This window comes from Delphinapterus leucas, chromosome 9 (assembly GCF_059928025.1).
Source record: "Delphinapterus leucas isolate spDelLeu-1000000601 "Yukka" chromosome 9, BTC_Dleu_Yukka2, whole genome shotgun sequence".
Classification (NCBI taxonomy): Eukaryota; Metazoa; Chordata; class Mammalia; order Artiodactyla; family Monodontidae; genus Delphinapterus; species Delphinapterus leucas.
This window is the reverse complement of record NC_143137.1, coordinates 15,505,980-15,529,578: the sequence shown is the minus strand read 5'-3', so window position 1 is coordinate 15,529,578 and position 23,599 is coordinate 15,505,980. Positions and strand designations below refer to the sequence as shown.

The following is a 23,599-nucleotide window of genomic DNA, read 5'->3' as shown; positions in this document are numbered from 1 at the left end:
GAATCTGTATCTATTTGACTCACAAGTGCTGCTGCAGCTCCAACAGCACTGATTTCTCCAGGCTGGTCTCATTTGATATAATGAAACGGGGAAGATCCACGTCAGGCCTGGACTCCAGCCCTGATGCCCTGAGCAGGGAGGAACCTCTGTCCCAGCGCCCAAGCTCCCCAGCCGAGGCGGAGCTGGACGGCTCCTCCAGGGGAGAATGTTCCTCATAGATCAGCAGGTTCCTGGATCTCACTGAGAACAAAGCAAAGTAACAGGTGTTACGAGAGACCATAAGGGTACATCACATCCCCTCACTCGATGCCCAGGGCTGGGAGCAGATGACAACTCATGGGTTCTTGTTGCCCAGGACACAGGGTGCCAACTGGAGTTGGCTTCCTATAAAGGCTTCAGGATTTCAGAGTTTTGTGCATTGAAAAATGATACCAATTATAAAAAGTCTGGGAGAACAATAGAAAAGCAAATAAACAGGAAGCATACTGCCACCCCACTGCTTTGAAAATAAAACTCCCCTCCGTGCCCCACCCCCAACCATCTGGGGGAAACAATTCGTGGACAATAGGAGTCAAATACTTGGAGATGTCCAGACGCAGCTAAAATAAGCATTCCCAGTGAGTAGGTTTTGCATAGGGAGAAGGTAAAAGGGCAGAAAACTGTGTTTTCATTTAAAACTGGAGAGAAGACACACAGCCAAAGTCATAAATCAAACAACGGAAACATTCTCTTTTGTTTTACAGGATAGTTGCATAGCTAGATGGCTCGCAGCAATTTTCTACAACAGAGAAACTATGCTCCCATTGGCTTCCAATCAAATTTAGAGATACATTCCCTTAGGGAAAAAAGAATTTCCCGGGAGACCACTGAAATTATTTGGTTGAAATGCTAGCCTTTCTGTCATATACCTGGCAGGGATACACCTACCTCACAAAGACCACAGATCTTTCAGAACCACAAAATTATGCCTACCCCCCAAATCCAGTACCCCCTAATTCCACCCTTGTTCTTACTAGTGTATCTATTTTATGATCCCTACATATCACCTCTTTATTTCCTACATACTTAAAAGAGATCATTGATCTGGGTGAGAATATCACTTCTGACACCTGATTCTCCAAATTTTCTAAATCTTAGGCGTAATATTTTGTAAGACAGGCTGATTCTTTAGTTTCATTTTATAGATGCTTACTATGGTCGCATACAATTCCACTGAGTTGAATTCCTTGAAAATGTGATGGAAAACTTAGTGTTCCCCCCACTCCTTCCCCCCAAATGCGCATCCCTCCCCCTTATCAGAACTCAAAAAGAAGACATCAGAATTTGCCAGGGAACACAGTCTAGAGTAGTAGTTTGCAAACTGTGCTCTGCTGAGCTCTAGAGAATTCCAAGGGGTGTCTCAGCCCAGTGGGTGAGTGCCACAAGGGGAGACCCAGCAGCCTGGGCACCAGACACCCCCGTGGCTCTCTTCCTCCCTTCAATGGAGAAGCTACACTTTTACCAGTTCTTAAAAATTAGACTTTCATATGTAAACAGAAGCCAAGAACACTTCCTGCAATGTCTTGGCGGTCACAGCGATGACAGTTAACTGCAGAGTAACTAATTCGGGGGCAGATGCTTGTGTGGGCCTATTCAATGAATATTTTTTATGGGGGAGAGGGAACAGTGATATTGAATTGCCTTCTCCCAAGGAACGGATATATATGCATTTTTATGGATAAATGATTTTGAGACCACTGCTCTGTACCCAGGGACGTTTATCATATAGCTATTCTAAACCAAGTGGTTTAGTAAAGTCCTCCCATCTAAAAAAAAAAAATCAGACTCTCAGACAAGACTTCTTTCAGTAAGTTAAGCTTTGAGAAATGAAAGAGAAAAGAAACAAGCCACCTCCCAAGTTACTGAGTGCTGTCTTACCAATGGAGGCTGTGTAGGGCTCCTGCATGGAATGCTGGCTGGGCAGGGCCATCTTGGTGGCAGAAGGATAGGGCCCATAGCCCTGAAAGAAGGTGCCGAATGCAACGGCAAAGCATAACACAACAACCTGCAGGACGAGGAGAGAAAGTGGAGAGCCGTCAATTCCGAGATCCACAGAGCAAACCTTTACACCTGCAACACCTGGGAGGTCCAGAAAGACAACTCCCCTCCATCAGGCCAGCAGATTGTACGCAGTCAATCACCGTCACATCATAGTGGAGAGACAGCCTCAGAGTGAGCTGTGTGGTCCCTCGAACACCCCAGCACTTGGACGTGGCAAGTTGGGGAGAGACTGGAGATTGGGGAGTGGGCCTGGGCAGTAATGGTGTTGTCCCTTCAGGAAACTCACCATGAGGCAGGTGCCAGTCTGCGTGCCAGCCAGCTTGCAGGTGCGAGAAACCTTGCCCATCACCAAAGTCTGAAGCTTCTGCAGCTGCTGCAGGAGAGTTCTGCAAACACAACAAATCAAAGCCATGAAGGGCGTCTGAGAGACAAGAGAATGCTTGTGGGTGATCTCTGCCCCAGGCTCCAGGGAAGTGGCTATGGCTTTGTGTCTGAATTTGAACACAGTACCGAGAAAAAGGTTCCCCTGGTGAAGACACATACGCCACTGTCTTCCAGCACCAGAGTCATAGAGCTTACGGGGCTCAGGATCCGCCCACGTGAGCAGCTTGTCCATTCTGTGCTGTTCTGAGTAACAGTCATCTCTATGCCCCAAATCATCCCTGATAATCCCGGGATTTGTTTGTCAGCCATTGAGAAAAAAAATAAGTAAAAATTGGCTGGTGATGGCGAACCAAGGAGAATTCGTTCAACCAAGAGAAGAGAAACATTGAAGAAGATACAAGAAAGGAGAAAAGCATGAAGAAGAAGATGCCGGGCAGAGAACACGTGGAGGGGTGGCCAGAGGAGATGGCTGTGAGAGGAAGTGGTAGCAACATCTCTGAGCAGCCAGTGCTCAGATGGTAGATCTGAAGAGAGGGAGAGAGACGGAGAGGAAGACAAGAATGGCGGGGAGGCAAACAGCCACGAGCATCTCAAGCCTGTGGCACTTGAAGGCTCACAGCACCTCCATAGGCAGAAATGAAGCCCAAATATGAATCAGGAGCAAAGAAGCCTGCTCAGCTGGACACACCTTCAGAGCCAGGATCTTGGAAGCCGTCCTCTGATGCAGACTCTGATGTTTCTCCAGGAAAATACACAGAACAGGAGCAAAAGAGAGTTGTTCTATCCCTAAAAGTGGACAGCTGTGCACACCCGTGCAAGGGAAGGGTTTGAGGATGAGAATAGTATGTTCTGCTCTGTGTGACATCAGGTCACAGGAGGAGCAGATGGTGAATTTCTTTGCAAATTCTGAACAGTGCAGCCATAGAAAAGGATCTCACAGCACACACGCCTGAATTGGAGCCTCAGGGATGAATTCTGCGTGAGCAGCGAAAAGAGCAGAGACTGCCCCTCGCCCCCATCCCTCCTCTGCAAGCCCAATGCACTCGGCAAGGCGGAGAGGTTTTACAAGCAGATGCTTTTTTCTTGGGTCTCAAAGATTTTCAGAAAATTCATGCTGTGATGGAACATTAGAAAGTCAGACAAGTTCACTGAAAAACAGTGAAAAGCAAATCACTCATTTGCAGAAGAATTCTGGGCTTTGGCAGATAAATTGCCTCCACCACAGCCCATCTCCTGAACAGCTTCCCAGTGCTGGAAGGACATGTAGGTTTTCCCAAGTTTGCAGCTTCCCCTGTGACCAGTACCAGGGAAACAAGTTCTCTCAGGTTTAAGCCAACTAAGGACAGGTTGGCAGTAAGACTATTGCTTTTAGCAGTTCAATGGATAAGAGCAGAGGCAGAATTGGAGCCCACAGCACGTACAGCGAAGGCTCTCTGAACTCAGTGACCCCATGTGGTCCCATCTACACTGTATTTTTACCTTGTACAGTGGTTTTAATTTAAGCAAAACAAAATCATTCATCCCATTATTTCATATCGTTAAATTCTATTAATATGGAGGTCTTTTTAGTACTTAGCTATATGTTTTCTTGCTTTATGGTTATCTAGAAGCATAATCACAAGTAGTATAGACTGGTTTATGTTTCTGTACATTCAAGCAACACGTTCTTTAAAAGAGTTTTGTGAGTTACTCAAGGCTGAGAAATACCGATAGCATGATTGCTATAAATTCTACTTTAGGAAATTGTGTCGTTTGTGACAACATGGAGCAACCTGGAGGGCATCATGCGAAGTGATATAAGCCAGACAAAGAAAGATAAATACCACGTGGTGTCACTGACACATGGAATCTTTAAAAAAAAAAAAAGTTGAACTCATAGAAATAGTAGACAAGCGGTTGCTAGGAGCTGGGGGTGGGGAAATAGGGAGAGGTTGGTAAAAGGGTGCAAACTTTCAGCTATAAGATGAATAAGGTCTGAGGATCTAGTGTAAAATATGGTGACTCTAGGTGATAAAACTGTACCATATAATTGAAATTTGCTAAGAGCGTAGAACTTAAATGTGTTTACCAAAAAATAAAAATAAGGTAAATAGGTCATTAACTTGATGTGAAGAATCCTTTCACAACGTATACATGTATCAAATCATCACGTTGCACACTTTAAATATCTCACAATTTTACTTGTTGATTACACCTCAGTAAAGATGGAAAAAAATCAGAAGTTTGCAGTTAAATGACCGTATAATGCAGCAAGTGTTTTTCCCCATCACACTTTCTTCTCCCAGGACCTCCCAAGAGCACCCCATTCTTACTGGCTTGCACGGCTGCCTTTTCAAAGCTAAGAGCTGAGTGACAGACCCACTTCCTGGGTGAGCGTTCCTTCTGGCAGAGCTGAGATCTAGTGGGCAGTGGCACACATTTTATTGACAACATCCTGTAATGCCAGCCCCAAAGCCCTCTTTGGGTTCTCCCTGCTGTATTTCTGGAACTCGTGGGGAAGATACACAGGTGAGCCATAGATAAGACCTACGCTTGACCGTGTGGCACAAACCTTTTCTCTCATATTCTGGCCTCCTCCTGTGGTGCCAATCAATAGGGTCTTTGTTACCAGCTAAACTACAGAAAGGGGCCTCACTGTTTCCTTGGTGGCCTGCTGAAGAGCCATGTCTGTAATGCTGGCTGCCACTTCTGATGGGCACCTCAACTCCCATGGGGCACCCTGCTGCCTGCGCTGGCAGCTCCATTAGTTGTTGAAGCTCAGCTGTGCTCTGTGCATGGAAGAGTTGGTGGAGGACATTCCTCTAACCAGGCTTCCATTAGACAGCAGATTTCCAGATGTTACCACAGCCATTTACTTTTGCTCCAAACTCTTAAGGTGTTTTTAAAGCGAAATCGCCATTTCCATTTTTACCAACAGTCCCCATTTACCCACAACCTTCCTGCACCTCCTCCCTGCCCAATCCCTGCCCTTTGTCCAGTCTTCAGAGCATGAACCACTGAGAAAACCAATTCCACACAATACTCGGAATCACTCCTCCCTTCCAATTTCCGATTGTGATCACGAGGCCTGGGACCCCTTCCCTAGGATGAACAGTCTCCCAGGAGGCTCCACAGTCTGTTCTGAAGACAGACCTCTGACAGGCCAGACACACCTAAACCCCAATGGTATAATGCCTTAGGCTCAAGTTGGGAACCCCAGCTATAGGTGTAAAGTGCTATCAGTTTGGAAGAAGGACCATCTAAGTCTGGCTGGGCGAGCAGTAAGGGCTGTATCTTTACTAGTTGTGTGGCGCTTTACTTGGCATTCATCAGCACATCCTTTCCAAACTCAAAGACAATTATATTCTGAATCCACTGCAAATGAAAATGTTTGTTTAATGGCCCCTGATTTCTAACAGTTTATAATCCAACTCTTTAAGATGAGCAAACATGTAGTTCAAAATAGATTTTTCAGTTTGAAATTTTGGTGGAAAGCAACAGTGATTTATAATGCGCTGTTTCCTGCTGCTTCTCCTACTCGGATTAGCAAAGGTGAACTCGTGGGAATGATGACACTCTGAAGGCCCCATCCATCAGCAACAGAGAGATTTCACCCAAGGAAAGCAGGTTAACTCATCCATTCCCCAATATCTAAATAGATTTCCATGATGTGATAAAGTTTGGGAAATTCATAGACATTCATAAAACAGAAACATTCTTTTTCTCTTTTTTTTTTTTTTTGCGGTACGCGGGCCTCTCACTGTTGTGGCCTCTCCCGTTGCGGAGCACAGGCTTGGGACGCGCAGGCTCAGGGGCCATGGCTCACGGGCCCAGCCACTCCGAGGCATGTGGGATCTTCCCGGACCGAGGCACGAACCCGTGGTCCCCTGCATCGGCAGGCGGACTCTCAACCATTGCGCCACCAGGGAAGTCCTGAAACACTCATTTTTGTCATAAGGAAAGAAAATTATTAGTGATTGAGTGTCCACTGGCTGAGTTCTAGAACTTCATATACTGAGATACTATGTAAAGGCTTCAAAGACATGTAACCAGTAACTAGAAGACCTAAGATGTAAACCCAAACCTATCTGACTCCATAGCTCACGTACTTTCCAATTCAGCACACCATGGTACCCAAACCTATAACCTAATAAAATTAATGATCAAAAGATTTCTTAGTTAAGTAGATTTTTCTTAAATCCAGTGACATTAACATCTTAATGAGGGAATTCCCTGGTGGTCCAGTGGTTAGGACTCAGTGCTTTCACTGCCGAGGCCCGGGTTTGATCCCTGGTCAGGGAACTAAGATCCTGCAAGCCGCACAGTGCAGCCAAAAAAAAAAAGCATCACATTGACAACTGTACAACCAAGAGATGTGTCCACCATTAAATAAGAAAAGATTACAGTGACCAAACTGCAGACAGTGACCAAACTGCAGACAGAAGGGCCACAGTGAATCTGATGGCAGTGAGATATATACTAACAAAGTTTCAGTGATCTGATACAAATAAAAGCAATAGGGTAAAATAAACATTTCCTGGCAGATCTCTGGATATACCAAGATAAAATGCAAATGATGGATAAAGGAATAAGAGGTATTCCTTAGCCCACGTCAAGTGTCAGGAAGTCAAACCTGAGCTTTGTTTAGGAAAATGGAAGCTATAAGACCTGTCCCTCCACTGGACACCAACAGAGCTGATGAGATGGCTTTAGGATCACTAAGTCAGTAATATTCACCAGAACACGGCGATAAGCTCCCAGGAAGAGAAACCTGAATTTAGATCTCAGTGCCATGGTTTTTAATCACTTTCCTTAAGTCCTGAGTTCAGGCACTTAGTCAAAGTTAATTCTCTTGACCTCACCAGCTAACAGAATAATGAGAGAATCCGCTTCTGGGGTACTCTGGGTTTGCTGAAACAAATACACCTTTGCAGAGTGCTTGCTATTTCTTTCCACTGATGACAGATGAGTCTCCTTACAGGAAAGCCTGGAATCTCACAACTGATATGTTGGTCTGAGATGATATGGTACCTTCCCTGATGCCATTGGGATAGATGCCACGGCATGAAGCATTGGGAGCTTGGATGACAGCTGTTACCCTGTTTGCATAAAGGGCCGGCTGGAGAAAAGGCAGCCAACAGATGAAATGGAAGAATTATTTTAAAACTAAAGCTATAAAAAGTCAATCATAGGAGAGACTCTCTTTCCAACAGTACGTTCAGAACTCAGTTTAAACTTCTCCTTTATTACTGTATGTTAAATCATCAGTGATCATGGCTAATTATGGCTTAATGAATTCTTGGGCTTCCGGGAGCAAGGTCTTAATTTAGAGAGACGTTTATCTGGGCCAAGACATTTCTCACAATTTGTTAAATTGGAGGGTACAACACTTGATTGAAAATGTGGATTTTGTCCTGTGGTGAGATGTAAAAATAAACCTTATGGCTGTCCTCACACAGCTCCTAGTAAAAGAGCAGTTAGAGACAGCTGCCAGCCTTGCCCAAAATAAAGCATCACCCTGTATCTTGGGAGGCACATCAAAGGAAATTGGGCAAAACATTCAAAAGTAGCCGGCAGTGTGAGACACAATCTTATAAAAACTGGGAAATGCATCAACAGCCTCGTGTGTTTTCTTGTATTTGGTTTAATTTTGTTTTCTTATGTTTCTGTTATTGAAGGGAAACAGCAGGGGTTGGTGTGGGGAGGGAGCGAGAGAGAACAAGCTAGTGATACAGTTACTGCATCTTATACTTTGAACATTCTAGTACCTAATTTCCCACTGGAGTCAGAAACTAGGACCCAGGAAAAATAATAAACTGGTGGTTCCCAATTACTTGCTGTGCCAGGAGCTTCAAACCAGGTCCTCTCTATAAACACAATTTCCATCAAATCCTGTAGCACGCCTTACTCAGAAATGGAACTAGCTGGGCTATAATGCATGTGTGCACATTTGTGTGCGTAAGTAAATCACCCTCTGGGTGAATCAGCCTCCCACAGGAATGAAGGAACTTTTTTTTACTTATGGAACTACTTAAAGCAGTAAGTTCTAAATTCCAAATCATGAACCATTCGTGGGTTGTGAAAGCAGCTGGGGTGTGACTGGTGTATTTAATGAAACAGAATCAAATAGAACACACAATATCTGAGGGCATCACACATAGTAAATAAGTATTCATTTGTGAAACATTCATATTAGTTATGAATGTGATGTATATGTACGTGTGGTGTGTCTGGGTCACTACACAACATGTAAAACAATATGATCAAAAAAGTCTAAGTGCTACTTATCTAGTGCACACATGCAAAAAAATTATATGAGTGAACATTAGGTGGCTTCATGATGGAAGAGGCAGACATCCATGTCCTTTCGAACCAAAACCCCACCTGAATCCCTCCCCACCCACCCCAGTCTTCTAGAATTAGTGTACAAGATCGGAGGGTTAGGAGAGAGGTGTCAAAAACCAAAAACAGGGACTTTCCTGGTGGTGCAGTGGTTAAGAGTCCACTTGCCAATGCAGGGGACACGGGTTCGAGCCCTGGTCCGGGAAGATCCCACATGCCCGGAGCAACTAAGCCCATACGCCACAACTACTGAGCCTGCGCTCTAGAGCCCGTGAGCCACAACTACTGAGCCTGTGAGCCACAACAACTGAGCCCGTGAGCCACAACTACTGAAGCCCACGTGCCTAGAGCCCGTGCTCCGCAACAAGAGAAGCCACCGCAACGAGAAACCCGTGCACTGCAACGAAGAGTAGCCCCTGCTCACCGCAACTAGAGAAAGGCCGCGTGCAGCAACAAAGACCCAACGCAGCCAAATAAACAAATAAATAAATAAAATTAAAAAAAAAAAAGCTGAAACACCTACCTCAAAATCCTCAGGCAGAGGGTGGGGAGGTGGTAGGATATAATGTTAATAATAATTCAAAACATTGCATAACAGTATTTAAGGAGACTCTTGAACTACCTCAAAGACTTTTAAATACTAAAGTGCAAACTCTTATACAAAAGATAATTACATTCTGCTAAAATCCTAAACTTTGAATAAATACTCATTTATTTATGATCTTTCACTTAAGTTTTGAAAGTTGTTCATAGGGCTCTGGCCTAAATTTTTAAAAATACAAATTATCTCCTTTCTCTTACTGTGTAATTGCCACATTATAAGGAGGTTTATTTTTCAGGGACCAGAGGGCACTTCTGAAATATTCTATCACCTACTCACCCAGGAACACAAGAAAGAGAGAGTTCTAGAATGTTTTCTGGGGCTGAGGAATGTCTAACTTTACCATGGAATCCTACTAAAATGCCTTTGTAAACTCTCCGGGAAACTTAGTCTAGTATCCAACGATGCTTTGAAGTTTGTAACATTTTCAACTGAAAAGAAAGCTTGTACTCTTCCCACAACTAGAAGTTAGAGATAATGGAGAAATGAAAAGTGATTTAAGCCAAGACAAAGGTCTACAGAGGGTCATTCCTGAGCACTCTAACAGCCTCTCTGTGCACAGCAGGAAAGAGGGGCCCGCTGGTTACAGTCAGTCGAAGAGAAGACGTCACATGTGGAAGACACAACAGTGAGGAGGAAGCCGACACACAAAACTGGTGCAAATGGACGCAGCTGTGCGTCTAAACCAACAAATGAGGAGAGCACAGTCAGAGCCCAGTGGGCTTGGCTGGAAAGACCTCCATCAGGAATCATATGTAGATTTTTTTTTTTTTTTTTTTTTTTGCGGTATGTGGGCCTCTCACCGTTGTGGCCCCTCCCGTTGCAGAGCACAGGCTCCGGACGCGCAGGCTCAGCGGCCATGGCTCACGGGCCCAGCCGCTCCACGGCATGTGGGATCTTCCCGGACCGGGGCACAAACCCGCGTCCCCTGAGTCGGCAGGCGGACTCCCAACCACTGCGCCACCAGGGAAGCCCCATATGTAGATTTTAAAAAACAAGAAAAGTAGAGACAGAGAAGAGGACTATAGCTAAGAGGAAGGTCAAAGAGGAAAACTAATGAATTCTTGTTTCTGATAACAACACAGACAGGACAAGCACATCCCTCACCTTCTGTGAGGTTCGGAGAAAGAATACCAACAAGGCCCACATCCCATACATGTCATACATCCTAAGGTTTCTCCTTACCCCACCTACCCCAAGCCAGGCAAACACTGCCCATGGGCACCTCCGACACCTGCTATGTCGAGCTCCCTCCAAGGCCAGGTTAGCGCTCCAGACAGATATATCACCTTGTTCCTGCTGACTTCTCATCCCATGGGGAGGGGCGTGGCTAGGGGAAAGCTAGAGCAGGGCCCCCTAAAACACAGATCCCAAGCTGGGCCCTCTTGTTTGGAACTACGGTTGACCCCGTGCTGGGAAAGGCAGCGGTCCTTGGAGAGAGAGCACAACAGCGGCAAAAGAGACCGAGGTCAGGTCCAGTTGAGAAAGTTAAGTGGCTGAATTCTAGTCCCTGTCCTACCTCTAAATGGATGATCTTAACCTCATCAGCCCTCAGTTTCCGCTTCTGTAAAAGGAAGTGATTAACAGGTAAATGAGATGTCTAAAGTACATTTCAAGTCTAAGCTCCTATAAGTCTACAAATCAGGGCTCAGCAGAGGGATAGTGGCTCTCAGCCTTACAGCCAACAGCACGAGGGCAAAATTAAAAATGAATGGAGCAAACTGGGCCACAAACACCTAAAATGGATGGGCTGGGCAGTAGATGTGCATCACTTGTGCAGAAGAAAAGGCTAGAAAGTGGGGGAAAGACAGGGTCTCTCAAGAATGAGACATGCAGCTCGGAGAGGCGAATGATAAGCAAGGAAGGCCAGGAAGACCCTCTGGCACCACACACGGCCTCGCCTGGACTTTGCAAGTGCAAATGTATATCCTGACTGAGCACAGGAAGCAGGGCCCCCTGGGAGACCACTCGCTCTCAGCTCACACATTTCCCGGTGGCATGCGATTCGCGGATCGCCTTAGCAAAGAAGTGTGAAGGTGCCTTCCCACTGCTTCGGCTGCTCTTAGGCTCCTGGGGTGAGGCTGCAGAAGTCTCCTCTCCTGTCTCCATCCTCTTCCAGCTTCCTGAGCTCAGATAAAAGGGGCTTTTTTGCCTAGAAGCCAAGAGCATGCTAAATGGCTGATGCTGGGGCGAGTACTAACTGAAGAGTTGGGATTGATTTGGAATCTGAGGGCTCATTCCCATCTGGATAGATGGAAAGTCCCTCATGGGGGGAGCACAGAAGTGGTAAAATGTAAAGAGGTATAATTTGTCTTTATTTTGGTCCACGTACCCACTCGCCTTTCCCGCCACATCGTGCCAAATGAAACAACGGCACACAAGGTCTCCCACCCCACTTCTGGTGACCCAGGGTCCTGTCCACTTCTCACAGCCATTTCTACCTCTGCCCAGCTACCTCCAAAGGACGCTAATACAAGAAGCGCGAACAGGACACAAACACAGGTGTGTGTTCACTGGGCCCTACCCTGTACTTAGTTCAAACACTGGGTCACTCACACGGTGTGACGAATAAAGGGTCTGAAAACCTCCCCTTACCACGGGCCCAAAACACCAACTCCTCCTGACTGGTTTAGGGCAAGAGATTGCCACAGTTCATGTTACAGTCACTCTGGCTACCGCAGTGTCCTCTGGCGAGGGGAAGCCCTTGGCAGGAACAGAAGAAGAAGGGAGAAGAGGAAGTCGGGGGCAAGGAAGGCCCTTCCTTGTGTGAACAAGAGTGGCTCTGCTTTTCTTCCCTGACTTCTCAAGCCACAGCACACTAAAAGCTGCTGGACTGAGAGATTATGACTCTAGGAACTCCCTCATCAGACTACCTGTGGGAAGACTGCAGGTTAATCAAGTAGCAACCATTTCCACCATAAAAGGTTGTCTACCAGGAGAGGTAAGTTTGGAAGAGGGAAGAGACGGCACTTGGGCCTCTGGCGGAACCACAGTGGAGGCTCCTACAGTCCAGGGACAAGCAGAGCACCAGTGGCATAAGATAGACGGTTTTCTCAGTCGGGGTTCCAGCAGGCTGAATGGCTGGGAAAACCTTCCACAGTCAGTGAAGAAAACAGAAGGAAAACCACCGCTGGCTCTCAGGGAAGAACAGAGGAGGATGTACAATATAAATACATATACATAAAAATTCCAAAATGTAAACATCTCTCTAGGTGAAAAGATTGTAATTTTTTCCCTTTTTAAACTGTATTTTCTAATTTTTTATACAATGGGCATATATTACATGTGTGGGGTTTTTTCTTTTTAAGTTTAGAAAAATATGATAGAGCAGGGTCAGCCTGGAGAGGGGAGGAGAGACCCTTTTTCCCAGGAAAGGTGTCAGCGACGCCGTCTCATCGCAAGCACCCACTGCTCTTTGTGCCTCTGCTGCCCCCGTGTGGCTTTGTATAGACATGACACCCAGAACCCCTAGACTAGACCCAACCTGGACCAAACTCCACGGTTATGTTGGACGGATTCCTCTTCCCCTGTTCACCAATTCATGACCTGGATTTGTCCCATTCATGAACACAGGACTTCTGCAACAGCAAGTGCTAGGACAGGGGGGTGGGAACACTATCAGCTCAGGATGCTAACAAGATGGATACAGACGCTGGTGGGGTTCAGGACCCTGAGAACCACTCTGGCAGGAGTAAAGGTGGAGATAAGAAGAGAGGAAGCTTCAGGAGACTAATGGCCAAAGGCAACCATGAAACCGGAAACCTGAAGTCGTACTGGAAACCAGCTTCTTTGCCTCAGGGGGTCAAGGTGATACCACATGGAGCTGGTGACATTTACTTACTTCTGCTGTTTGTCCACAGAGCACTAGAGGTGATTGCCCTTGACTCGCTATATGACCACACATTCCCAGAAATGCAGGGAAACCCAGCGCGGTCACAATGTCCACTTTTCCTACTGATGGTATTTTTACCTTATGACTAGATTAGCCTGCTGTTTGAGCAACAGACCATGAAGATTTAGGAAATGGGAGCCAAATTTCAAGTTATTATGAAATGACACGCAAATAGATTTACCCTGATCCCTTAACATTTGCAAAATTGTTACTGGCATTAGTGCCAAGCCTTAAAATGATGAATTAAAATTCTGCTTTACCTAAAAGTCAATTTGTCTCTGCTTGGACTGTCAGATCTATAACAACTAAGGGCAACAGGATCCCTTGACTAATGAACACTTTAATTTTCAAAGCATAGGCAGGCTCCGCGAGCGCGCGCACGCACACACACACACACACACACGATGAAACTCCCCAACCGCCATTTCTCAGCCCTATACCTTAACCCGTTTCTCTTGCGTATGACTCTGGGTAAAGCTCAGTATGCTTCTCCTACATCGAGGCTCCAGGACCAGATTGCCTGCCTTCAAATGCAGCCTTCTAGCATTTACTGCGTGACCTGCGTGACCTGCGTCACCTAACCTTTCTGAGTCTCAGGACCTCCTTTATATAATGGGGATAGTCATAGGACCAGCTCACAGGGCCATTAGAAGGTTAAATGAATTAATATCCATAAAGTGCTGAAAAGAGTACCTGGCACAGGAGGTGCTAGAGGAACTATCCTATAGTTATTTTGCAAAATGGGCTTAAAATGTAATTCATTAATTAACTTTTAAAAACAGTAATTAAAAAAACAAACTTGGTTTTCTCTCCATTTTTTTTTACTAAAAAACACCATTTATTACTCAAACTGGGTGACAAAAAAGTGGTCAGGCCCTCTTTGTCCACCTCTTAAGTCTGATGTCATTTTCAGGAGAATCGGATTCATTGACATTATTCTTGTCCAAGCCTCTTCCTTAACCCCCTCATCATAGCCCTTATCAGAATCAGCCTCTTCATCAATTCCACGTATTTCAGGAAAAGTAAAGGACATGCATGTGTGTGTGTGTGTGTGCGTGCACACACACACACACACGGGAGGAACAGGTGAGAGAAGTGCGACCATCCTGAGCATCCTGACACAACCATCCTTTCAATGTCATCTCCTCCCTTTTCCTCCCAGCTCTGGCCCTGGATCTCCCCCTCTTTCCCCACCTTCCATCAGGCAGTTGTGTTGGTTCCTCACGCCAGGGACCCTCACCTGTTGGTGTTCTCCAGAACCTCCACCTTCTTCCGGAGCTCGGAGTTCTCCGTTGAACAAGACTCCACCCTACAGAGGAGAGAGAGAGAGAAAAATACACTTAGTTTTTTATCGGGGAGCAAACACTAAGCCAGGAGCTAGGATGGAGGCAGGTGGGGTTGAGAGAAAAAAAGCCAGGGAAGGGCTTCCCTGGTTGCGCAGTGGTTGAGAGTCCGCCTGCCGATGCGGGGGACGTGGGTTTGTGCCCCGGTCCGGGAGGATCCCACGTGCCGCGGAGCGGCTGGGCCCGTGAGCCATGGCTGCTGAGCCTGCGCGACTGGAGCCTGTGCTCCACAACGGGAGAGGCCACAACAGTGAGAGGCCCGCGTACCGCAAAAAAAAAGACGGGGAAGCAGCTACTCTAGGGAGGTGAGGGAGAGAACTTTGCCAACCTGAGTTGGGGAAAAGGGTGAGTAGACAAAAGAAAAAAGAGAGAGAGAGATGGGTAACCAGTGCCTCAGTAATGGAAAATGAATAGGGATGGTACAAAACATAAACTTCTTTTAGGGTGTTCCAACCTTGATTTCTCTCGACTCTTCCCTATGGCTCTCAATGTCCATCACAATTCTCCCTCTATGCTACAGGGTCTGGATGCTGCTGGCTGTACTCTTGACCTGAAGGGCTGACAGGAAGCCCAGGGGCTTGGGGCAGGGGGAGAGTGAAGAACAAGAACCCGGGACCTCAAGACAAGGAATCCAGGTGCCGGAGCAGGCATGCCCCAAAGAGGCAATAAAGAGATTTTCATCGAAACATCTTGACCCTGGATACCTACAGACAATAACAAACAGAATGGGACTGCTTAATGCTATATTACCAACACCTAAATCAGGAGGAAGAAACACTGACTTTCAGTAGGAACTTCAAGAACCAGCCAGGATCCACCAACTGCTCTTCTCACCAGACACACATAAAGATTCATTTCTAGGTCCCAGGACTCATTCCAATGGTATTAGTTTGCCAGATGGGAACTATTTTCTAGGGCTAATACAAAATTGTATTTAATTTACGTTTTTCTAACAGCCCTCCTGATATTCCAGGCTATTCAGAAGAGCAAAAGGTGCCTTCAAGTGTTTTTGTGAAAAGTCACTCACCTATAACACAAATTATAGTGGACAGAAAAAAAAGAACGCCAACCTGCTTTACTTACTTCATCCCCTGTTGCTTTCTCTAGCGTGCGAGGGAGTGTGGCCAACAGGAATTGATTAATTAGCGCCTCTCCTCTGAGGAGTCCAGGAATATGCATGAAGGTTAGCATTTGTACTTATTTGAAAGGAAGTCTTCAGGGACTTAAGGACCCTTGGTTGGAAACTGTGCGGTACAAATGCCTACTAAGACTGAATGTACTTTTTATCACCTGCCAGATCTATAAGCTTTCCCCTCTAAAAACCACTAGGTGGCAGGCAAAACATAGCTGATAAACCAACGGCCTTTGCCGGGGTCCAGACCAAGAAATTGAACCCCCTTCTCATAGAAAGCAGGGCCCCCCTGCACTTACATTTCTCTACATGAATTGCTCAATACACACAACCACTTTGGCAGGAGGCTTACTTTTTCTCCAAACTGTCCATGTATTCCTTCTTCTTCCTCCTACTTTCCTGGGCAGAAATCTGCAATGGAAGGGGAGAAAAAAGGATTATGTTCCAGCTATCTCAGTAAACCAGCATGACAAGAGGCCATGAGCAAAGAAATCACAAAAGCCCTGCTCACTTTTGTGGCCACTTCCCATTTGTTTAACCTACTGGCTCATCTACTAATCACCTCTTCTGTCCTCCCTGGTTTCAACCAGCTGATGTTCTCATCTACTTTCCAACACTAGGTCCCCAGTGAGAAGGACAGTGGTCCAGGAGTCAGAGTGGAACATGTGGGTCACGAACCATCTGTATGGCCTTAGATAAATGATTTCAATTCTGTGGACCTAGTTGGCTCAACTATAATACATAATATAAGCCAGTTGGGGTTAGTCGTATAAAAATTCCCTGGCGGTTCTGCACATGGACGAAAACTTTTAACTCTAAACTCTTTCCTTCCTCTCTCTTTGTCCCCTCCCTCCTGCTCTGCCCACGCCCTAGCCATGCCCCAGGGCCTCTGCACCCCTGATCCCCACTGTAGGGGCCTAGGACTAGGAGACTGCTGGACCCAGGTATAGAACAGTGGTCTGCAGAATTTTTTATCAAAAACCTCTATCAAGAAAAAAAATTAAGCAAGCACCCGTAATACATTTATATTTATTCATTTATAAATTATACACATGCCTACTAGAGGGAAATATTGTGTATCTAATAAAACAAATTTTAAAGGCTGAGATTTTTTCAAAATGTAAATGGGAGTTCTAATATTTTCTTCCCGCCCCTGTATGGGTCATCTTAGGCACCACAGAGTGTGCACGCCCGACCTGGAGGCCCACTGACCAGAAGATGTATGGGGAGGTCTGGGGGAAGACAGGGGCAAGCCTTGGTCCCCACCACGGGACGGGCCAGTGTTGGCCACCGGGAAGGGAGGGTGGGCATGCTGGCCGGGTTTGCTCACTGTCTCTGCTCACAGAAGTGCCTGCATTTGAAGGGCTCACCTTGTTCTTGATTTTCCTCCGGATTTTCTTCAGGGCCTTCTCCTCTGATTTTGTCAGGGGCAACTTTGTGGGGATGGGATAGCCCTCGGCGATCAGGGTTCTCTTCTCTTCCTCCGTCAGGACCAGGGGGCCTGATCCCTGCAGCTTCTGTGCAGACCAAGGAGCAGAAAAGGGTCAAAGAGGAAAAGCCGGGCGTGCCGGAGAAACACCTCCTGAGGGCTGAGGAGGGTCTGTTAGGATGTCTTGCCAATGGCTAAGGGAAAAGGAGGCCCATCTCTTTTGGTGAGAAACGGGCACTTTGAAGTGGAAGCAAAAATGCAGAAGACACTCGTGTGAGTGTTACAACCCAAGGATTATAAGGGAATGGGTAAAGAAACCTCCACCCATTATTTCCCAGAAAGTACCCTGCTGGCTAAAACAACAAAATTAAAGGATACAATTCATTTCCCACGTCCCTAGAGATTTCCTGTCCTCAGAGTGATGAAGGATTCACTTGGAACTCTGTTGGCGGAAAGTTTTGTTGTTCTCCTAAAGATGCCATTTGGCAAGATGCTCTCTAAACACTAGGAGTTGCTTCTTGACCTCTACTTCCAGCTAAGGGGCCAGGGCTCCTAGGGACACACCTGCAGGCATGTTCCATGAAAGTCACTGGTCAGCACAGTCCCAGACTCTCCATCATCAGTGGAGATGAGAACTGTAGCTCATCTAATTTCACCCATATTAGGACAATGTGTTTATAATTAGTCAAATAAATGGAGTACCTACTGCATATTAGCTCCACATTAGATGCACGGAAGAATCAAAACAAACTCTGTCTCTTAAGTAGCTAATGATCGAGACCGAGACTAAATTGAAACACGTGAAAGAATGAGAGCAATTAAATGCTAGACTGTAATATTCACTCAAGGTACATTAAAAATATGAAGAAGGAGAACGCTTATGTGAGTTTGTGTGATAAGGGAAGGCTTAGGGTAGCAGATAAGGCTTGAATTGGGCTTCCTGAAAGAAAGGGGGTGATTTACACAGAGGAGGGCATTACAACAAAGGCAGTATTGTAAAAAGTAACTGAAGAAGCCACTCTGCGTAGAGGGGGTGAGGAGTTCTGGAAGCAGCGGCAGGTTGGGCACGTAGGAGGGTGTTTGTACCCAGCAGAGGTATGAGGGCTTGATGCCCACAGATAACAGGGAAACAACACAGATGCTGAGCCAGTGTATGATATGGGAAGGATTTCCTCCATGACCACGTGGAATGGATTAACTGTGGTAGGACCCACAAATCCATAGGATGGACACTATTTCAGTAATCAAAGGGGTGAAGGGTTAGAGGAGAGAAGGCAAAGGTGGAGTGGAAAGAGTTAATTCCCTGGCCCTCGGTAATAGTGATATATAAGAAGGTGGCCACAGATCTAGAACTTTCTGAGTTTCTCACACAGACTGAACTCAAATTTTCAAAATTATGTTAATTAATGCATGATTATTCTAAGAATTTTTAAATAACTCATTTCATTCAAATTTGCTCTATGTGATATTATAAATTCAGTAAGGCTGACTAATTTTTAAATCCTCATAGAAATCAATCGACTATTCAGAACAATGAGAAGTTAATTATCTAACCCTAAATTTTTTTTTAATTTATTTTATTTATTTATTTTATTTTATTTTTGGCTGTGTTGGGTCTTCTTTGCTGCACGTGGGCTTTCTCTAGTTGCGGTGAGCAGGGGCTACTCTTCATTGTGGTGTGTCATTGTGGTGGCTTCTCTTGTTGCAGAGCACAGGCTCTAGGCATGTGGGTTTCAGTAGTTGTGGCACACAGGCTCAGCAGTTGTGGCTCGTGGGCTCTAGAGCACAGGCTCAGTAGTTGTGGCACATGGGCTTGGTTGCTCCGCCGCGTGAGGGATCTTCCTGGACCAGGGCTCGAACCCGTGTCCCCTGCATTGGCAGGCGGATTCTTAACCACTGCGCCACCAAGGAAGCCCTACCCCTAATTTTTATTTGGAAAAATTATATATGTGAGGGATGAATGTTGACTCATGATTTCCATCCTGAGTCACTGGGTTAAGAGTTGCACCACAGACAAAAAGGGTTAAATTATATTTTTGAGCTTTAGACATCAACGCATTTACTCTCAGAGCAATTTTTCAGTTCATCAAAGATTGCTTATTTAAAAAATAAATTATTTCCTATCATAGGTCATAAAGACCACCTAAATTGATGATAAATATTTGTGATGCAATTTTGAGAAGAATAACAACCCATTTTTATTCCTCATGTTTGTAGCTATAAAAAAGAAACGTGAATAAAAACTGGAAGTGTGCACAGGAAAGGAAGAGAATGTGTTAGCATGATGAGGTCACAGGCAGTTCTTAGAAAATGTTCTTTAAGACTGTCATCCCCCTGCTTCAGCAGTTAGACCTAAAACTTCCTACAGGCTCCGAATGGTACGCACGCTGGGTGAAGGTCCGAGTGACAGAATGGGGGATGGGGGTGCAGGGATGCAGGGGACACTCACGTGCGGTGCGGTGAGGAGTGGGGAGCTGGCAAGTGCCGAGGGGGCCCGCGCTGGGGCCCTGGCGGGGCTGTGGGTCTGCGGCAGGCCAAAGGGGTGCAGGCGCGGGCTGGGGCTCAGGCTGCCCTCTGAGTCGCTGCTGTGGCTGCTGGGAGGGGTGGGCGGTAAGTGCAGGTGGTCCACGGAGGCTGAGGGGAAAAGAACGGATTGCATCCATCAGGGAGCAACAGAGCAGGACTTGGGGCAGTTCAACATTCAACATCCCTACAGCAGAACTCAGGACAGCCGAACAAAAGAATGAGGAATCTCTGTGTGTGGATATGGAAAGGCCTCCAAGATGTATTACTATTAAGGTTAAATTTTAAGAGTGTTTCTTTCAAAAAATTTGAAAGGTTGCACTATTGGGTTCCAAGTCTGCAGTCCTTGATATGGCCTCGTGGCAGATGCTCTTGGCTTGATTTTCAGGCTTTATTTGGGATACATTTTTGGATTGGGTTTTTCAGTTTTACTTTGGTCAATGAGGGTTTCAGTAGATATGACGTTATTGTCTGCTGGTCTCAGCCTATAGAGGAGCGGAATAAATCAAGGTGCAAAACAGTGTATAAAGTAGCCCTCCTTTTGTATGAAAAAGGAGAGAAAGAGAATACAGACCCCCATTTGCTCGTATCTTCGTAAAGAAACTCTGGAAGGTATATAAGAAACTAATAAAATTATGACGTAATGGGGGCAGGGGAAATTACAGTAAGTAGGGACGGTGCTGGCATAACCTTCCCTCTGTTCATTTCATATAGTTTCCATAGTTTGACTTGTAAACCATGTTAATGTATTAGGATCTTTTTTTTTTTTTTTTTTTTAATAGCAAAAGCAGGGAGCCCCATGAGTGTTTGAGAAAAGCTCATTTGTTTCTGGAGGAATGTGCATGGTAGGGTCCATAGGCCAGATGCCAGGCATTCTTGATTCAGATAATACCCAATCCATCTGTGGATAGACAGGTAGGCATTGGAAGACAATTATTGGGGGAGGACTTTGTCTCCCACAAAGTCCTCCAGCATCTAAGCATCCTTCACCTGTCCTCAGGGAGACACCCACACCCTCTGCTGGGGCCTCTGAGCCTTAGCCGGTGCCAATCTTGCATCTCCAGGGCAGGAGGGATGGGTTGCCGAGGGAGGAATCCACTCTGGAGTTCAACCTGACAAACGAGCTTTGGGGTCTCACTCTTTTTCTGACCTGCAAATCTTCACGTTGTGCTGAAATACCTTGACAGCCAGCTGCTGTTACTGAGCCAAGGAACATGACCCTTGGGTAAACCTTTCACTCCACACCCCTCCTGGAGCCCCCAGGACAACAGAGCCCTGAGTGCAGCGGCTCTGAACTGGGCAAGGAGCCTGGAGGCCTCATACACACCTGGCCTTCCTCGGCCAGAGAACAGCTCGGGGCCATGGAAAGGCCTCGGTCTCCTGCCTGATGTACTGTGAATGGGAAGAGACTTTCTGACACACAGCTACTCACCTAAGAGAAAGGATTCCCCCACAGCTGCCTTTGGAGGTGACAAGCTGCAACCAGACGGCTCTCTCGCCCACTGAGACACCTGAATATCCTAGGTAACCACAGGTGATGTGTCTCTCTCTGCCACGCCCCGCGCCCACTCCCATTCACAGCACACTTTCGTTCTCTCTCTCTCTTTCTCTAACCCATCTCTTTTCTCTTTCTAACATACTGCTTTTCACTAGATGCCTCTCCGCCCAAGAGCTCCCTGGTTTTTTAGAGTCCATGGGCACTCTGAAAGCTAAAGAATATTCTAAAACAATCCTATGCATCTCCACTGCCAACTCTTCTGCCACCACTTCCAGGCAGCTAAGGAGGGTAGGTATGCACCTTAAACTTATGTGCTCACCTAGGAAGGAGTCCCAAGCGTGTTAACCAAGTTTTTCCCAATGCCATGACGACCTATGGCACTCTGTGGTGTCAGATGAATTAAGCAAGGAAGCCATCAGACTGGGGTGGCTCCAGTGCTCTGGTGGCCCTACATAGGCAAACCAAAATCTAAGCCTCTAAATGCTTCAAGATTACCAGACTGAAACCTAGGACAACCGGTCACAAACAACCAACTTGGCTTTAAGTTATATCCAATCAATGATTTCCTTACTTTGGGCTTTCCTGGTGGTGCAGTGGTTAAGAATCCACCTGCAGGGGACACGGGTTCGAGCCCTGGTCCGGGAAGATCCCACATGCCGCGGAGCAACTAAGCCCATGCGCCACAACTACTGAGCCTGCGCTCTACAGCCCGTGAGCCACAACTACTGAGCCCGTGTGCCACAACTACTGAAACCTGTGCGCCTAGAACCCATGCTCCACAACAAGAGAACCCACCACAGAGAGAAGCCTGCGCAGCAATGAAGAGTAGCCCCCGCTTGCCGTAACTAGAGAAAAGCTTGCGTGCAGCAACAAAGACCCAACGCAGCCAAAAATAAAATAAAAAATTTAATTAAAAAAAATAATAATTTCCTTACTTTGCTTCCACCTTTTCTTTATAAAAGTCTCCCCCCCAGCTCCTGTCGGTGGAAACTTGTAACTGGTTTGGTGCTACAGAATGTAATTAATTTTTGCTCAAATAAGTTCTTAAAATTTTTAATTTTTTAGAGTTTATCTTTTAACAATGCTTATCTTTTAACCATGGTAAACAAACAAACAAGCAAACCAAAACCAAAACAAAACAAAACCCAGGAGTGGCCAAACCTAACAGGGGCTCCCGCTGTCTGCCGTGCGGTTAGTCTGGAGAACTAACCAAGAATACCAGAGCTCACTTGTCCCTTTCACTAGGCACAGCCCTAATTATTCTAATACCTTTCTCCTTTTTCCAAGCAGAAGATGCTCCACAAAAAATGAAAATGGCATGGCAGGAAAAGTGAAGCAAACTCGAATCTCCTCTTACTTAATTATTAAGAGCTACTGCCCTGGCCACAGGTGCCTCGGTATCAGATTTCTAAATATCACTTGAAATGTTGCTCTTGGATTACTTACTGACAGGGCTGGGGACAACTGGCTACTTTGCCTAGAAGCCCTGTTGCATTCAAGGATATTTAATTTCCTCCTCTCTGTACATCTAGGATAATGAGGAAGGACGGCCATTTACTTTACCCTTGAAATGTTTCTCCTCCAGTGATCCCAGATTCCAAAGCCACTAGGGGGTTCACTGGTACAGCTGTGACATTTTCTGAAGCATATTGCAACACAGATTTAAAAAGCAACATGCATGTGATAGTTGTAACTGGTGTCACAAAAATGAAAGGAATTACTTTGGAGCAGTATATAAAGCTGAAAGGCACTAAAACGTGTATCACTCAGTGAAAAGAAATACTGTCTCAATATGGATTTTAGTCAGTATTTCTAATTTTAAAAACAGAATCCTTTCTTTACTGATGATAAAGGGTAAATGCCAACCTTGATTAAGTTGTCACAGATCAAGTCCTGAGTATGTTTCTGGTGGAATGAAGGTAGAGTTTGTTTCCCTGAGCACTGCCACTATGTAACATCTGCTCATTACATCTACACCATAGCACGGATACCCTTCCCATGACAAGTGCATATACTAATTTCCTATTTGTCGACCACACCAATGAGCTACCCTTATAGCCTTTTGCCAAAAGTATAAATAAAAAGGGAGGGGATGGCGTGTCTGAAGGCACAGAATTAAGAGCAGGATCTGTGCAAAGTAACTCAATTAAAAAGGCTGAGAGGGACTTCCCTGGTGGCACAGTGGTTAAGAATCCACCTGCCAATGCTGGGGACACGGGTTCAAGCCCTGGCCCGGGAAGATCCCACATGCCACGGAGCAATTAAGCCTGTGCGCCACAACTACTGAGCCCAAGTGCCACAACTACTGAAGCCCGCGCGCCTAGAGCCCGTGCTCCCCAGCAAGAGAAGCCACCGCAACGAGAAGCCCGCGCACCGCAACGAAGAGTAGCCCCCGCTCGCTGCAACTCCTGAAGCCTGCGCGCAGCAACGAAGACC

At 46.0% G+C, this 23,599-nt stretch overlaps 1 protein-coding gene across 1 annotated transcript in view; it reads right to left on the bottom strand.

Moving 5' to 3' along the window:
* The window catches only part of CREB3L2 (cAMP responsive element binding protein 3 like 2), a 117,887-nt gene that overhangs the window by 7,252 nt on the left and 87,036 nt on the right, over window positions 1–23,599 (bottom strand). The window contains exons 5-11 of the mRNA XM_022580214.2: window positions 19,592–19,776; window positions 17,084–17,230; window positions 16,066–16,124; window positions 14,479–14,547; window positions 2,327–2,426; window positions 1,918–2,044; window positions 24–240 (exon numbers count right to left, since the gene is read on the bottom strand). Coding sequence (XP_022435922.1) covers window positions 24–240; window positions 1,918–2,044; window positions 2,327–2,426; window positions 14,479–14,547; window positions 16,066–16,124; window positions 17,084–17,230; window positions 19,592–19,776 — 904 coding nt within the window. The remainder of the gene's footprint in view (window positions 1–23; window positions 241–1,917; window positions 2,045–2,326; window positions 2,427–14,478; window positions 14,548–16,065; window positions 16,125–17,083; window positions 17,231–19,591; window positions 19,777–23,599) is intronic.